This window comes from Dermacentor albipictus, chromosome 6 (genome assembly GCF_038994185.2).
Source record: "Dermacentor albipictus isolate Rhodes 1998 colony chromosome 6, USDA_Dalb.pri_finalv2, whole genome shotgun sequence".
NCBI classification, from domain to species: Eukaryota; Metazoa; Arthropoda; class Arachnida; order Ixodida; family Ixodidae; genus Dermacentor; species Dermacentor albipictus.
In genome coordinates, this window is record NC_091826.1 from 21,181,758 (window position 1) to 21,198,707 (window position 16,950).

A 16,950-nucleotide genomic window follows, 5' to 3' on the forward strand; every position below is an offset into this window, starting at 1 on the left:
GGCTTTGTGGCATTTCGGTTTCAGTAGTTTACGTTACTCTTTTGTAATATGCACCTTCAATCGTCATAGTCATCAATGTGTGCGAAAAGCGACGAACGTGCCCCATGCGTGCTCCGTCACGAAACGTGCGAGCCGATTCGCTGGCTTCTGCGGGTGCCGTGGCGCGTTTTATATTATTGAATGCAGGTGCCTTTCTCGCGCGCCTTTCAACTGACGCACTGCGACCTTGCACTTTGGAAACACGGTGAGAGATCTTTTGTTCCGTGCGTGTGATCCGAGGGCCAGTTTCTGCGCGGGTTGTACCGACTCTCTTCACAAAGTGCGGTTAGGGCAATTGTTAGTAGGCCTATTGCGTACAAGTGAAACTGCTTTGTTCTCGCTTCCTACGCACTGAATGTCGCGACCACCCGACAGGCGTGCTTGCGAGAAGGCAAGCAGGGAGACAAGGAAAGTTAATGTTTTTGCGAAAGAAGGAGTTCAGGGGGGTTGTGAAAGTAGCCGGCATGACTCGGAGCAAATAGCATTTGTTCAACCTCTCGAAGCACCACGTGACAGCGGTGGGAACAGCTTAGAAAACTTAAATCGCTCAATCGCGGGATTTGAAGAGCATTGTTACGAAGACCTCACGTCCGTAGACGCAGATGACAGGGAACAGTGGGCAGAAGTCAATCTTGAGTCTGGTAGTAGTGAAAGTGATAGTGAAGAGCGCACAAGCGTACATGACGGACTGCAGGATTCCTTGCGTGAATGGGCAAACGAATATGGTATCAAAAGAAGGGCGTTAACAGCTTTGCTGAAGACGCTAAGGACACAGAGGGGACTTCATCAGTTACCGGAGGATGGTCGTACACTTATGCAGACCCCTCGAAAAAACCTGGATGAATTTCCCATTTGTGCTTTGGCGCCAGGAAAGTATTGTCATTTCGGACTTGCTGTGGGTCTTCAGCGTTCATTGTCTCATGTAGAAAAGCTGCCAGCTGTAATTCCACTCTCATTTAATGTAGATGGCCTCCCCTTGTCAAAGAGCTCCAAAATGCAACTGTGGCCCATACAGTGCTTACCCCGTGGTTGCGGCAATGTGCCCCCATTTGTTGTGGGTGCGTTTGCTGGACAGTCTAAGCCATCCTCGTCTAATGATTTCCTGAGGCCTTTTGTTCGAGAGCTGCAAACTTTGCTTGTGCAAGGTGTGAATATCAATGGCGACACTGTTCAGGTGACAGTTGCCTCGGTCATCTGTGATGCTCCAGCGCGAGCTTTCGTTACTATGACAAAAGGCCATGGAGGGTACAGTGGTTGCGCAAAGTGTACAGTCGAGGGATCTTACATCAATGGAAAAGTAGTATTTTGCGACATGGAGTGTCCGTTACGAACGGATGAGAGTTTCAGGGAGCAGCATGATGTTGAACATCACAAGGGAGAATCTGGCCTGTTGGACCTGCCCATTGACATTGTAAATGACCTCCCACTTGATTACATGCATCTTGCATTACTGGGTGTCATGCGGAAATTGCTCCAGTTGTGGATTTCTGGACCACTGCGGGTTCGTTTGGGACCTCTGGATAGGCACACATTCAATGAGAAGAGCAAGCTGCTAAATCCTCACATCCCTAGTGAATTTCCCCGTAGGCCACGCGGACTCGATGAGCTCGACCGCTGGAAGGCGGTTGAGTTCCGACTTTTTGTATTCTACACAGGCCCGTTGCTTCTCAAGTTCTGCCTTCTAGATGATCTATACCAGCACTTTTTGCTGCTCCATGCGTCGTTATCTATACTTGCAAACAAGGAGCTGTGTCGTGAGCATGCTGGTTATGCCGATGAGCTCTTGAGATGCTTTGTTTCACATTTCCGCGAATTGTATGGTGACGAGCATGTTTCTTTCAACGTGCACAGCCTCATACATCTTGCTTCTGATGTTAAAATACATGGAGAGCTAGACTCCTTCAGTGCCTTCCCATTTGAGAACAACATGCAGGTGCTCAAGAGGCAGTTGCGCAAGCATGGAAAACCCTTGGAGCAGCTGCGCAACAGGATGGTAGAGAGCCAGTCTTGGACACGCAGACAGACATGGGATGAAATTCCTGTACATTTTAGCCGTCCTCACAGTCGAGGAGAACTGCTGCCGGAATGCTGCCCTCCTGAATATGAAAGGCTGTCATGGGATGCATATACAATTGCATTGTCTAAAAGAGACAACTGCTTTGCACAGGATGGCCATGTTGTTCTGGCAAAAAACATAGCCTATATCAGAGGGTCTAAGCAGCCATGCATAATTGGCCAAGAGTTTCTCATCAAGGAAGATTTCTATTCTTTACCCTTTGAGTCTTCCAGAATGGGCATTTATGTTGTATCAGGGCTATCGGGCCTGAAGCCTTGGTCCCTGCACAACCTCCAAAAAATGGTGAAGCTGCCACTGAATGGAAAGTTTCTGGTTATTCCAGAGCTTCACACAATTTAAAGGCCTAGATTTAGCTAGCATTCGCAGAAACTTCAAATAATATCTGCAAATTTATAGAGGTTGGTGTAGTGCAGTTTAATAATCCTGAAGTTTTTGCAGCCCTTAGTGGCTTACCTTACGTAACGTTTAGTTATTTGTGAAACATGCAGTGAAAAGGAGGGTAACAGTGAGCAATGAAAGAAATAAGCCTCAAATAATCCTGTAATTAACCTGTGCACACTCACTGTAGGGCAGTTCACCGCACAGTCCTATTCTGCTCAACCATATTTCCACAGGTTAGTATTGGCAGAATGCTGCCATGTTATGCCTTTATTTTCAAGGTTATTTATTGGCTGTTCATGACAAATGCCTGTCATATGTGGTTTGTGGTCTTGAGCCTGGTGGCTGATTAATGCTTGGCGCAGATAGCTGGTCTATAAGAGTAGCAAAATGAGTGCCAAGGGTAGGACACTTCGACAAAGTAGTAGGATGCCACTAGAAAATTCGCAGGCATAGGATGGAGAGCCAGATCATGTTGGGCAAGGATAATCGGATTTCATTGGGAATGGCCTTTGACTGGCACTAAGATTAAATGGCTTGGTGACACATACCGCTCCCATCACAACTTGCTGCTGGGATAGTTGGTCCATAGGTGCAACGATCCATAATGTGGCTTATTACAGCCGACGTTCAAACTAGCCAAAGGGCTTGAAATACTTGAACTTTAGTAAAACGGCTGTCCTTGGCTGCAGCCAACATTTAAAGAAGACATGTCATTATGGTGAAGGCAAGTCCCTTGGGAAAATGCTTTTTCACTGGTTCCAGGCAGAGGCTTCCCTTGTTTCGCCACCACTGAATACTTCTGACGCTTCATTTTTCAGATGGCTTATGTGATCGCTGAGTTCGTTGAGGACAAACAGGTGGAGGTGGTGCCAGTGACCTGGGTGGAGGGTGACAAGTGTGCGTGGCCCGACAACCTCAAAGGCAACAGAGTGACATCCTTAGTAAAGAAATCTGTACCTCCAGACACCTTCTGGAAGTGCTACAGCGTAGCAGTGAAAGGGGTATTTGGTATGTATCGTGTACATAAAAGCCTTTTTTGTTCTATACAAATCAGTTGAATGTTGAATTTTTGTTTTAGCAACATATGAACAAGCAAGGGCCAAACTTAATGACAGCCAGTATACATCAGACCTGGGCACAGGATCGGAAATGTCTCAAGGAAAAAGGACAAGGAGGCCACCAGCTCAGTGGTCTGACTCGGATGAGCCTGACACACCACCGCCACCCAAGAAGGCCAAGCAAAGCTCCAGCAAGCAAATTCCAGCTCCACCAAGCAACTTCCCACTAGGTGAATTCAAAATACTTGTTTCTACTACTTATGGTATCCTGACACTTAGCAGTTAAAAAGTAAATTTAATATATTTTGCTTACTGGTGAGTTATTATTTCCCAGGCCTCTCTTCTGCTTCTGCAGTGCAGCAAGACAGCTGTGAAGAGTCTGAAGGTATGTGACTGACATTTTATAGATAGTGCCTCAATGGTAATACAGTGCAAATCTATTTTAGCTTGAGCTTCCTAATCCACAAAGAATAAAGTGCTTCCCCATTGTGTAATATAAGCCATTAATTGAATTGTTCTTGTCACCTGTGAGGGCTTCGACATACGGGCTGACAAATCAAGGAATGGTCATACGTTTCCTTGTTGATTTTGGTTTGTGTTTCATTTTGCATGGCCACCTAACGTCTACTTTTGGCATAAATTCAAACCTAAGCACTTGTGACAGCAGTGTATTATTTCATTTCTAGGTTCACCCGCATTAAAGAACGTACACTTGTGGCTACTGTTTGCTCATAAACAGACTTGCAAGTCATTGTACATGACACATCTATATAGCAATGTAAAGCAAGCGTTCTGGCCAGTTATTTCCTGTTTGAATTTCAGTTTATGCTGTTAGGGTGTTAAACTTCTGTTCAAGTGAGAAGTAGGCTCTTGGCAGCTATGTTGATAAACCAGCATGATTTAGTTTTGAATTGGATAATGGGTCATGTCATATAGTTAGCTGACTTGCTTCATTATTTATTATGTACATTGAATGTTTTAATGCTAAATCTTGAGGTTACCTTCTTACAATTCATTTGCAAACTGTCTTGATGTATTAGAGGAGCGATTTGCATAGCTATGCGCAGGTGTGAAATTACACCTTTAGAATGTAAAAAAGAAACTGTTCTGGGCATGAGGTTGCAGGCTCAATTTTGAGCTGCAATATGATTTGGAGCGGGATGCATAAACACATGCATTGCGCATTGGGTGCACATTACAGGACCCTAGGCGGCCCAAGTTCAGAAAACATACTTCAGTGCCTTTGATAGATGGTATGTAGCTTTGGGACATAAAACACCATGAAAAGAAAGAAATGAGTTTATAAAATTGAAATGTCCATGGTGTGTTGCAAGCAAATTGTGAACTCACTAAAACTTTACATCATGCCTGTAAAGTGAGCACAGAGAATGCAAGTCAATGCACTGATGAGTTGGTATGCCAACCTATGATATTGAACATGTAAACAAAATGCAGACTGCAACTGCAATCATTTGCTTAGCACTCTTGCATTTTGGAGCATCCTATGGAATGTCTACCATATATGTGTATCAATAACATGACATATGTTCACTATAGCTATGCATTCACAGGTTCACTGCAATCACTCTCTGCAGATGTGAATGACATGCCGCAAGGTGGTGCAGGTGGCCCTAGTTCACACAGTGCAAATGGCTCCAGATCACACACTGCAGGTGGCTCTAGCTCACACAGTGAGTTTTGATAAATCTTGCTTTTACTTTTTTTTTTCAGTGAAGGGCTATAATTTTTAATGTGGCAGTTCTGTCATATGTTTAACTTCATGTGTATGTAAGCCAAAAAAGTTTCTAAGATGTATCTGTGGCTTGTTCCTAACTTCACAACTGGAATGCACTTTGCAGCTGCTAGCGACAACCTGGAGATGAGCAGTTCTGGTAGAATGTTAAATGGGCTGGGGTCCCACAATGTGACAGCCTTTGATATTAGTGCAAAGTACAAGCATGCATTAAATGCTCACTATTCTTTACTGTGCAGGTGACCAACGGACTTGTGTACCCTCAGGTTCCCCTGACGAACTTTCAAACAATAGTAAGCTTTCATTGTACTATAATACTTCACTACAAAATTTTTATATTTGCTATTCCCACCATTAGTGGGAACTTGCTTATTTCAGTTGCTGCAAGACGGATGACAGAAGGCAGCACTAACGATATTGAAGACACCATCAAATCGTGGCTAAGGCATGCTCCAGAAAGGGCCGGCAGCCATAAGAAGCCAAGCGCTGAGGTCTGCCTGCCTCAAGGTATGCTTTTACCTCACCGATTTTCAGCAGCTTGAGAGGCGGTGCCGCATGTTGATTTCTTTAATCGCAGAATGTACCCTTTACTATCCGAATACTCACTTGATAACATTCCTTAGAGAAGAGCGAGTTGTAAGCGTGACTCAAAAATGTTGGTTGACTTCCGGCTAACTTTCGAAGAACATGCTTCAAGCATCGTTAATGCATTCTACAGAAAGTTAGGCCTTATATCAAAGACGACCGTACTTATATAATGATCGCACTTTTTTGTCAAAAAAATTTATGCAAATTCAGGGGTGCAATTCAGGTTAAATTTCCCACGAAAAGAATTCTTTTTTTCATCCCGCATTTGCTGCGGGATGACAAGCAGGCAGCTGCTGCTGTCAGTTCGGGACACCAAAACAAAAATGGTGGCCGGCGGAGGAAGCTGAACGGGATTATTTTTCTTCTTGTGAGTACATTAACGTGCATTGAAACAGTTTCTTCCGTATCAGTAATGAATAATATCGTTAATATTGGCAAGTTTGCGACAGTAGCGTAGCCATGTCCAATTTGAGAGGACAGAAACAGAGAGGGGCACGCTTAGCTGCCAGTGACATAGAAACACATGGCGGGCACGCTGTGGAAACTGCAGCATTTGTCTTCACTGCTATCCTAATATGGCACGTTTCTGCTAAGGGTGGGCGAATATCTTAGCTGCGTTACGAGCGTCGGTGTATTAATAGGGTACACTTCTAACGTATCAGTGCAAACGTGACTACTATTGTTGCTACTCGCGATTTGTTGCGTGCCTACGAGTGCATACGAAAAGAATCGAAAGGCGCCAAAACCATTATGAAGCCTACAAATAATAAAGCCGAGACAAGTTTGGTTGTAGCTTTTTTTTTTTTTCAAGGAAGTGTGGAAAGTGATGAAAGGAATGAAATGAGGCATCTGTTAAGAAAGAGAAAGGTGGGTGTGTGCAGATCACTTGGTATGTCTTCAAGAGTTGTTCACATAGCATTCGACAGATGGTAAGCGCGATCATCGTTAGCTAGACTTGGCACACAACATATCGCTGTGACAAGTTCAGGGTGCGATCATTACACGGGAAAGAAAAAAATCAAATTTTGACAACAAAATTCAGGGGTGCGATCATTATGCGAGTAAATAGAGTAAAGAGTTTACGAATGTGAGCTGTGTTATTCTCTCGTATTCTTTGTTTGTCCGCTCGAAGCTAAAGTTTAGTTCTGTTGTATGGAACTGTATTAATTTGACTGACTAATGTTGCAAAAATTGTATGTGTTCAGTGATGTTTCATTTGTGTCCTGTACAATCCATTTCTTGGACGCCGTGTATCTTATGCCTACGAGTGTGTACTGTGCATGTATAATATTAGACCCCTACAAATAAGGCGGAAATACCGTGATTACTTCACAAACACTTCTCCTGTCCGCAGTTACTGTGAGCTGTAACGTTATGCATGCCTCGCCCTAAATTGCTTAATCCTAGCATTTTATATGTGAATTCCTCTTGCACCTCTAACGCTATAACAATCTCTTGTAACACAATAAAGTACCTTGCATCGTGATCTTGATATATTAGCTCTACTATTTGCTCATTATCTGGCTCGTGTATTTGATTAATTCAATTTTTTGTTGCACTTTGTACCGCTGTTGTTTGAGATGTTTTATTTTTTGGTTTTGTGTTCTTTGTGTAACAGAAATGCAACAATATTAAGGCATAATAGCTGTTCTTGGGCACTTTTAGAAAAAAACTAAAAAAATGATATAAGTAAATTAAATTACCACTTAGCAACATGAATTCACATCATAATAGTGGCCACAGTGACTTTCCACTAGAAATGGACATGGGTTTCTCCAACTGAGTTGCATGGCTCAGTTGGAACTGTTTAATACTTAGCTCAAGCTTCTGCATTGTGATCAAAACTGATGTTTTAAAGCAGCCTAAATGTAGGCCAGTATGACTACACTGCTAGTAGTTAACTGGTTTTCTGAATTAAAAATTTACTGTTGTCTGTACTTCATTTATGTATGTGTACATAGTTCAGTCTCTGCTTTTAGAGGAGCCTTCCGTGAATGTAGCTGACATAAAAGACAGCTCTAGTTCAGCATGCATCAGCTGCGATTTTAGGTTAGAAGTGATAAATGGTGTATTAAAGTCAAGCCTGTGCATTTTTTGCATTAAGAATGAAAAGAAAAAGACCTAATAGTTGCGTATTACCTAGGATCATGCTGCAGTCATACTCGTAGCACATAAGCCTAACTTGCTGTGTGGGTGGGACGAACACTCACAGCACTAACAGGTTTATCAAAAAGGGATTGGGAGAGGGATTATGTTGAACATACTTCTTAAATATGCCCTTGCCAACTGCTATCCCAAGTGTACATGAATACAGCAGCTTAGATGATGCACCACAGAGGTTTGGCATGCAGGTTTGATCTCTAAATATGGGTACCACTTCTGCTGTATAAACAGGAAGCTCTCCCATGAGTAACAATCTTCATAGCACAGGTGTACCTGAATGAAGTGAATGTAGGGACGTACACTAGATTAGAACAGAGTGGGAGACCAGTGCGATGCATTATAATGCTGTATGCATGCACGTTTCCTATGAGTGCCACTGCATTTTTGCATCTGATTTGACTGCAAAAGTGCGCTTTGAAAGCTAAAACCAGCTGTCTACTGCATGGCTGGCCCCTTCAGGTTGCCACTCATATGAGCAGGATGTTGATTTTGCAATGGCTTGATCATTATCCACAAAGCAGGCTTGTACTCGTTTGTTTCCCCAAACTTCACATTTTTTTATCATTCTGCTCTTTTACTTTCATGCAGAATAAGTGGAGGCCATTCCATTGTAAAGCACTGCAGCTATGACCTGAAGACTGCACAGGCATCAGAGGCTGCTTGGTTGTGGGCGTGTGCATCTGGTGGAACTTAGGGGATCTGCTGGACTACGCCAAGGCATGTTTCGTGGACTAGAGGCAGCTACTCAGGGATTTTTTTTTAACTTTGCACAGTGCAATTGCAGAATTTTTTTTCATGCATTGGAAGGATTCTGCCTGTCATCTGCATTGTCAAATCACTTGCAAAGTCATGCTCTTGCTAGGCTCCATCAATATGGTTTTGTGCAGGATTTGTGTGCGAGAACTTTTTATTGTTTTTGTTTTTTAATGTCATGGCAGTCTTCTGTATTGGTGAAATTGCTACCATTGCAAAGCCATGGTTTTCTGAAATGCTGTTATTCTGCTACTGTACAAAACTTGTGTGCGAAATACTTACATTAGACGCAAGATCTTTTTTACCTCAATATTTCAGAGTATTTCTGTTTGTTCTGTATGTGCATCTACATGTCCACCCATTGTTAGCATAAACACACCAGTGCATGGTTCGTGCACAATGCAGTGCACAAGCGGCAAAAAACACATGCATGTGTGAAACGCTAAGGCAGTGTATTCCGTGGGATCGTTGCCCAGATTTCTCTGCACAGAAGCGGTTGGCTTGCCAGGAATAAATTTGACTGTTTTGCAGTCTTGCTCATCTGCCTGAGACCTAGCTCGCAAGGAGGATCCTGAATCCTTTGCTTGTATCTGTAGGCCACCGTCGTAAGTGGCACATTCACTGTTTCATAAATGCCACGCTTACTGTAGCCCTGCTGTGAAGTGTCCACAATCTGTCATCTTTGCATGGCTGTGAGAATCCCAGCCATTTCCTGTTTCTGAGCGCAAGGAATGAAAAGACTGCGACGCATGCCTTAGTGGCAATTCAGAGGAACCCTCAAAAGACCAAATAAATATGTTAGCTTTTTTATCCTGCAATTGCAGCTTGGACTGACCCCGACATATACGGGCATCACTGAAGCATGCTGTGCATAAGTATAGCAAACAAGCTGCTCCTGTTGCATTATGCTAGTGTCGTGTTCTGCTGTGCTCTATCTGTGAAATGAACACATACTGGCCTATTGTGTGATAACGTCACTGTGGTGTACTATTGTGGAAACACATGCTGGTGTGTTCATGCTACCAGTGGGCTAAACCTTGGACCTTACTGGGAATAGTAAAGGCCAGCCACTCATTGCAAAAAATGCTGGACAGGCCTTTCCCTCTTGCCTTTTTGTGTGCTTGATGGTCTGAGAATCGCCTCCATTGCAAAGAAATGCTTTTGTAAGATGCTATTATTTTTCCTTTGTCCAAAGCACTTTTTGTCACTGGATCTTGAGGGTTTTTCTAACCTCTGCCTTTATTGTGCATGTTGCTGCCTCTGCAAAGCTACCCCTTCGTGAGACCAATATTGTGCCTGTGTAAAATAACTTGTGAGAGCTTTTTACTTTATATATTTTTTATGTCATGGAAGATTCCTTTTATATTGCTGCTGCTGTAAAGCCATACTTGTGGGACTATTGTTGCGCATATGTATAGACTTTTGTGCAAGATACTTTTAGCAAGACCAACTTTTTTTTAATGTTTTGGTCATCTGTGTCCTACACTATGAGCATCTTGCTTATAAAAGCAAGGATGCACTTTATTGAAGTGCTCTTAGTGTGTTTTAGTACAGAACTTTTGTGCAAGATACTTTTATGACATATTTTGTATTATGGGAGGATTCTAGTCACTTTCGTGCATATGTAAGTTGCTTCCAGTGAAGTGTCATTGTTCTTTGTACAAAAGAACTTTTCTGTGAAGTCTGATGGGTACGTCTACAGTTTTACAAGGTAGAAGTGCTACCACAGTCTATATGCAAGTTTAACATCTAGTCATTGAGCCAATGAAACAGCCAGTTTGTTTTTGCATCATGTGCATTGCTGTTGTTGCAAAGATGCCATTATGTGCCTTTTTGCAAGAAAATGTGTGCATAGTCATTGTGCCAGATATTTCTTGTTCTCTTGTACTGTTTGTTTAGTTATATTTGTGATATCACAGTTCAGGTACCAATGCAGTCAGTTTATTCTAGTCTTTTTCCTTTATAAAGTGTATGTACATCACTGCATTAAGTTGACAATTAGAATTTTTCTGTGTTAAGGTCACTTCAAGAAGCATCTTTAGTTCTCTTCTGTGCCCCTGTACTGATCTTGTCAATGTCAACATATACTCCTGCTGGCATCTTTTGTGATTTTCAATTTCTTGTGGGTCCTTATGGGCATTTCTTTAATGTGTTCAGGCACAGGTTATGTTTTGCTGTGCCAAGCACACAGGCATGTTCTTACAGTATGCTTTTTAAATAAAGATCCAATGTTTCTGCAGTTTATGCGCAAGTCTATGCCTCAGTTAGGCCATCCTAAAAAGCTGAGCAAGTTTTATTAAAAGGCTTATTACATCATTTGAATTCACATTCATGCAGCTTAATATCTACAACTTTGATGACTATTGGAGTTCATACATAATGCATATTCTGGCTTATTCTGTGCATTTGGAAACTGCACATATACATTTCTGATGCCTGTGTACCAATGGAACTTACATTAAATATGTTGAATGTGCCAGTTTGCAACATGTGCTTCTGCCGTGGATGTTGTGTCCACGTACATTTTCACCTTTGCAACCTGCACCAGTAAGATGGTCCCAGTTCCTTTAGCGGCACTTAATTATTTGTGGATGCAATTTTCACAGTAAAGGAAGTGCAGCATATCCCTGTAACTGGTACATTGGTTCTTAGGTATAGCACAGCTTCTAAAGCATTGAAAAAGCCGCAGTACCAGCAAGGTGACACCCCAACAAAACCGAACAATGGATAAATCCCGGATTTATCATGGATGTCCTCTGTACATCTCGTGGACGTTTCTGTAATCAATATCCACATTTAAAATCCCACAAATGTCCCTGGGATGTCCATGTCCAGATTGTTTTATCCAGCGGACATTGTTCGGATATTTAGTTTTAAAAACGTCCATTTTTAAGGTCCGACGGATGTCCGAATGTCCGATAAGGGCATACACGGGACGTCCGATTGAACGCCTTTTTTTTTGCACGGGACGGTCCCTCAGATATCCGCCGTATGTAATCTGGATTTGTGGGGATATCCGGTGGATGTCCAAACGTCCGGCGCTAAACGTCCATCGGATGTACTGTGGATTATTTGTGGTCCATTGGGAGCTCGCGTGTGCCGTGCCGCTGGCCAGTCGGAAGGTCACATTACTCTCTCTCAGTCGGATAGCGTTCCGACGGAGATGTTCACACACCTCGTCGCCAAATAGTGAAGCGCTTGCTCCTGTGTCTAACAGCGCAAAAAACCTGCGCCGGGCGACTGTAACCTCTATGAGCGGGACTGGCGTGTCGCTGGGCAATCCAAAACGACAAGCCAGCGGGGCAAGGAGTTCATGTGTCTCACTTCGCACCGCTGTAACCGCCGCCGGCCATGCAGCATTGCTCACCGGCGGCCCCGCTCGTTTCCCGAAAGCGCGTGCTCTCGGTTCGCAGGCTGTCTGCAATCCCGGGCGAAGTGCCCCGGCTGGTTGCACCGATAACAGAGGAGAGCCGGCCTTTGACGGGCTTGGCGTCCAGTGCCTCGCGCCGTTTGACCATTGTTCCTCTCTATCGACTGCTCCCTTGCAGGCACGCTCTGCTCTCGCATCATCGAGCCGGCATATCGACCACGATTCTGCATACCTCGGCCATCGGCAGCGCATGCTGCACGCATGGCATAAGTGTACGGATCGAGAGCCCGGTCAGATAAGCCCCAACCGTTTCTCAGTTGTCCGTCACTGAAAGCAACCACACCATCTCCACCGGAACGAGTGCGAAAAGTGTTCCCGTTCCACGCGCATCGCGGCTCAAGTGCCCTCGACGCTGGGGGTGGAGGTCGGTATGAGCGCAAGGCGAGTATGTCCGCCTGTATGCGCTTTGCCTCCGAGGCCAGCTCATCCAAATCCCTGAACTTGCTGCCTCTTAGGTACGCTGCGAAGGTGGGATGAGGTCACCTTATCGCAGTTCGGAGCGGTAGGGTCAGCGGTACGATAAAGTTCGTCCATCGCCCTGACGTACTCGAGCAAGGATTCGTCCGGATGCTGAGTACGTAGCTCCAACTCGCGCCGCAGACGACGCTCGTAATCTGCGGGCAGGAATTCCTCGCGTAAGGCCGCTCGGAACTCAGCCAGCGTGCTAGACCGGTAGCCAGTAAGCCGGAACCAGCGGGCAGCGTGATCAGTCAACGACACTGGTACGACGCGTTCCAGCATCTCGTCATCGGACAGCCCCGTTGCGCGCTGGTAAGTCAGCACGCGATCGAGGTATCCGTTGACGCTAACTGAATCATGATACCCGCTGTAGGTGGGTAAGTCCACCCTCACCCTCGGTCTAGCAGCGGCGGCAGATGTCAGCAGAGTGTTCTGCACGGCACCTGTCAACCTCTCAATCAAGCGCATCGCATCCTGCAACAGCGCCTGTTGAGGCTCGCTCTGGCCAGTAATGCCTGGCACAGGAGCAGAACGCGTCGAGCAAGTATGCCGCAGTGGCTCCATGCTCTCCGCAAACACTGGTGAAGGGTTCGGCGTAATGTGCCTCACGCCTTCAAGAGTACATCCTGCCGGAGAGAGCGCCTCGTGTGTCGCGCTACCCTCTTCGAAGCTTATCAAATTCCCAGGGCTAGTGTTCGCCGCAGGGCATGACTGAGCGGTAGCAGTTACCGCCGCTTCGAATTGTTGCCTGTTGGTAGCAACCTGCGACAGCGTATACAACGGCTGTAAATCAGCCCCGTATGCTGCCATGGTTCGTTCGTGTCGTGGCAATCACTTACACAAACAGACTCAACCTGTCACACCTCTGGCCCCACGTTGGGCGCCAAATATAGGGGTATTACTCAGGCTCGCGCGTGCGCACCTGACCCTTCTCTGGATCGCACAGCGCCGGCGGAGCGGCAGTCGCTCCCTAGCACTTTCGCAGCAGCCCTAGCAGTCAGAGCTGTGACCCCTAACCCGCGGTTCGCAGTGAGTTGCGACCACGGCGGGTTCAGGCCAGTGGGGACAGGGTGAGTCTCGACCTAAGGTGTTTATTCACCTTAGTGTACAATGTTTCCAACAGACAACAACAGCCACAACACACACAAATACAACACAAAACACAACCACAGCGGCGGAGCATTCCGCACGTCTGGGGTGAAACAAACCGCACAATGTGGGAACCACAAAAGAGGCTGATAAGAGTTCAGCTCACCCAAGTGGATCCGCGCTCGGGCCCTGGGGCGGTGAGTCGCACACAAAGGCCGGGCGCAACAGGGGGGACGGCGTGCGGCGGTCTCAGCGGCTGATTTGAGATGCGGCCGTTCGCAAGCTCTTCTACCGTGAGACAAAGATCCGTCGGGGGAATAGCGCTTCTCCCGAGCGGCGGAGAGGAGTCTCCCCGGTTCCAAGAAAGGGAAAGGAGGGAACGGGGTGCCTTGGCTGCAGCGTCGCGGCCAGGCGCGAAGAGCAGCGGGAGTGGCGAAGGTGCCCTCTCCTCGCTACCCTCCGCGAGCGAGCACGTGATTATCGCGTGATAACCGCGTGGCCGCTCCGGAGATATCGGGATGCGCGTGCGATCCCCACAATTTACAGGGGGTAAGCAAATGTTGCTGGGCCAACCAAGAAGGAAATTACACAGGGCAATGAAACTTGCAAGGCATTCGACGTGCCCTTTCTGAAGTTTAATGCACCTATTTCACTGTTTACACTAAGTCCTTAGGTCATCTGCAAAAATGTTGACCTCCATTTACTGACGCACTCGTTTGAAGTAGTGATCTCATCAAAATTGTATTTAATAAAGTGCTCCTTCGAATTCACTTCCTGATTACAAAACGCAATGCCATGGGATGGAGGGAAGCCTTTCGATAAAGTTGACGACATATGAAGTAAACACCTTCAAGATAACCCCCCGTATTGGAAATCTTCGCTGCAGCAGGCACATTATCGTAAAAGGTAACAGGACTTTCTTGGTACATCTCTTGTCTCTTCTTTTTTTATAGTGCTGCCTTTGATTCACAACAATATGTATGAGTTATCCATGTTCACAGTACCATAGTTATAAAGAGTGACAATGGTTAAGAGTGAACAAGAAGAAAGTAAACTGAGAGGCTCGATTTTTCATAATCATGGCCATATAAAGCCAACAGACAATGAAGCCAAGGAAAGCATAGGAGTAATTAGCGGGGGTTGAAACTGAAATATAGCAAATAATGATTCATTACAGTCGCGAAAGTTAAAGGTGTCCTTATTTCTGAAAAGAAATATGCAGCCTTCATTTTTCTGGCTTATTTTCAAGATGCAACTTCCTTTGGTTGCGGAGGACTGCACAGCCACCATGATTGGTTATCAGGTTATCAGGGATCTTGCTTATCAGGGCAATCTAATCATTTATTTTTAACAGTGATCAGCTGACTGTGCAAACTATGACTAATTTGCTAAGAATAATACTTCAAGGTAATATTTTATTGCTCCAGTCATATAGCAATGTTAGCATTAAATTATTTGGTCACACACTTGATTGAAAGCTTCAGATAGCATAACAAACCAAAAATCTGAATTAGTGTGAATATGCTGGATATGCTTTATGACACAGCAATTAATCTGGACAAGATTTGGCAAGCTGCTTGTTTAATTAACACATGAATGGGTGAGTTAATTGGGGGGGGGGGGAGGGGCTTGTGCTGCTGAAGGTATATGTGAACTTGACATTGACACAAGGTCAGACCATAATATTGTTACGGGGATGTCGCGAGTATAGGAAGACTATATTTACAACAAATATACTGGCTGAGTCAAAGTAATTAAGATGACTGGCCACCAACTACACGTAGCAGCCAGCATCTCCAATCTTCTTCATCCTCTCTCTTCTTTCATTCTTTCGTAACAATATTCAACCTAAACACAGGCTACGATGGGCACTTGTCCCTTAGTGATGCTTTTCTGCAATGATAATTATCTGTTTGAATTCTTTTATGCAATTTAAGATAGTCCGCAAGTCAATAGATTAAAAGCTGATTTTTCATAGCACAGATCCACAAGTTCTGAGAACAGGTAGTAAACATTTTCTGCCAGATCACTGAAAAACTAGCATGCCATATAAAATGACACTCTTACTAATAAAAAAGATGCTGCATAAAATACGGAAGTTTGTCAGGTTCAGAACTTTTCAGCACACCCACATGTGGTTTTTTTATGTCATATAAAATGACACTCTTAATAATTAAAAAGATGTTGCATAAGATACGGAAGTTTGTCAGGTTCAGAACTTTTCAGCACACCCACATGTGGTTTGAGCAACAAGGCCAAGTGAAAAGTTATACCACTCTCAAGAACATGCCAAAGTGCAAGCCCTTTCGACAAAACATAGAATGTGACACTGCCACGAAGAGTGCCACGAGAAAAACAATGGCAAATTCTGTCCAACACGACAGACGACAGTACTCGCGCGTCGCAGTTGCGCTAACATTTTGCAAATACACTGCTTCGACAAGTGCGTGAAAAGTTCACAACACGGAGGCGTTTCGAGGAACTAAAACCACCATGGTGTTAAAGGTTGACGGGGGCACCTAGGAAAACGTTTTCCGAGAATGCGCATGACGCACGTCAAACATTGATACACGACTAGAAAGTAATTCTTGTAAAGGTCGGTGACGCATCAACAATAAAACCTGATGCGCCATTTAGGAGGAGTGTGAGATCACGGCCTTTGGGTGATAGCCATGGATCTGCACATAGCTCTCCTTCTAGGAAAACAAGTCTTTTTCATTTGTGTAGTAATAACATACAAAGCAAGCTATGCATAACTGGCGACACGGACATGGCTCGCATATGTGCCAGATTCAGGGAATATGCTGGGACGCAGATACAATGCCAAAGCTAAAATGATCTGAGCATTTCTGAAAACGCTGCTTGCAAGGACATCAGCAGGGCAGCTGTTTTTTAAAAGATGCTTGACAATGATTACGAATACCTGCTACATTGGTTAGCTGTGAAAATGTTGTTGGGAAGTGCCACAAAACAACACAAATGAAAAAAATGGCAAATGACAAACGTGCACTAACCACCTGCTGCATTTCAAAGGTTCAACTAATGGCGCAAGAAACTACCAAACGAAAAAGCTTCAAAGCATAGGTGAAATGGAGCGTAGAGGGAAAAACATATTCTAATATTGACCTCACAAGGACTAAAAAGAAAAAAAAGGAAAGGT

At 44.6% G+C, this 16,950-nt stretch overlaps 2 protein-coding genes across 9 annotated transcripts in view; one reads left to right on the top strand and one right to left on the bottom strand.

Annotated features, from left to right (window-relative positions):
- mon2 (Mon2 homolog, regulator of endosome-to-Golgi trafficking) overlaps positions 1-16,950 on the bottom strand; it is a 265,202-nt gene that overhangs the window by 182,266 nt on the left and 65,986 nt on the right. The window lies entirely within an intron of this gene.
- LOC139060828 (uncharacterized) lies at positions 4-11,051 on the top strand. 5 transcript variants are annotated; one of them, XR_011515059.1, is made up of 8 exons: positions 4-244; positions 3,316-3,505; positions 3,576-3,785; positions 3,890-3,940; positions 5,127-5,246; positions 5,548-5,601; positions 5,667-5,815; positions 8,648-11,051. XR_011515059.1 is itself a non-coding variant. In XM_070540049.1 (8 exons), exons 2-8 carry the CDS (start codon positions 3,316-3,318, stop codon positions 8,650-8,652), a joined length of 759 nt encoding a protein of 252 aa, XP_070396150.1. In that variant the 5' UTR covers positions 9-244; the 3' UTR covers positions 8,653-11,051. The 5 variants fall into 5 exon arrangements, 4 of the variants coding, with proteins under 4 accessions (XP_070396150.1, XP_070396153.1, XP_070396152.1 ...); XM_070540049.1 differs by having other exon boundaries at positions 9-244; positions 5,687-5,815; XM_070540051.1 differs by having other exon boundaries at positions 18-244; positions 5,151-5,246; positions 5,687-5,815.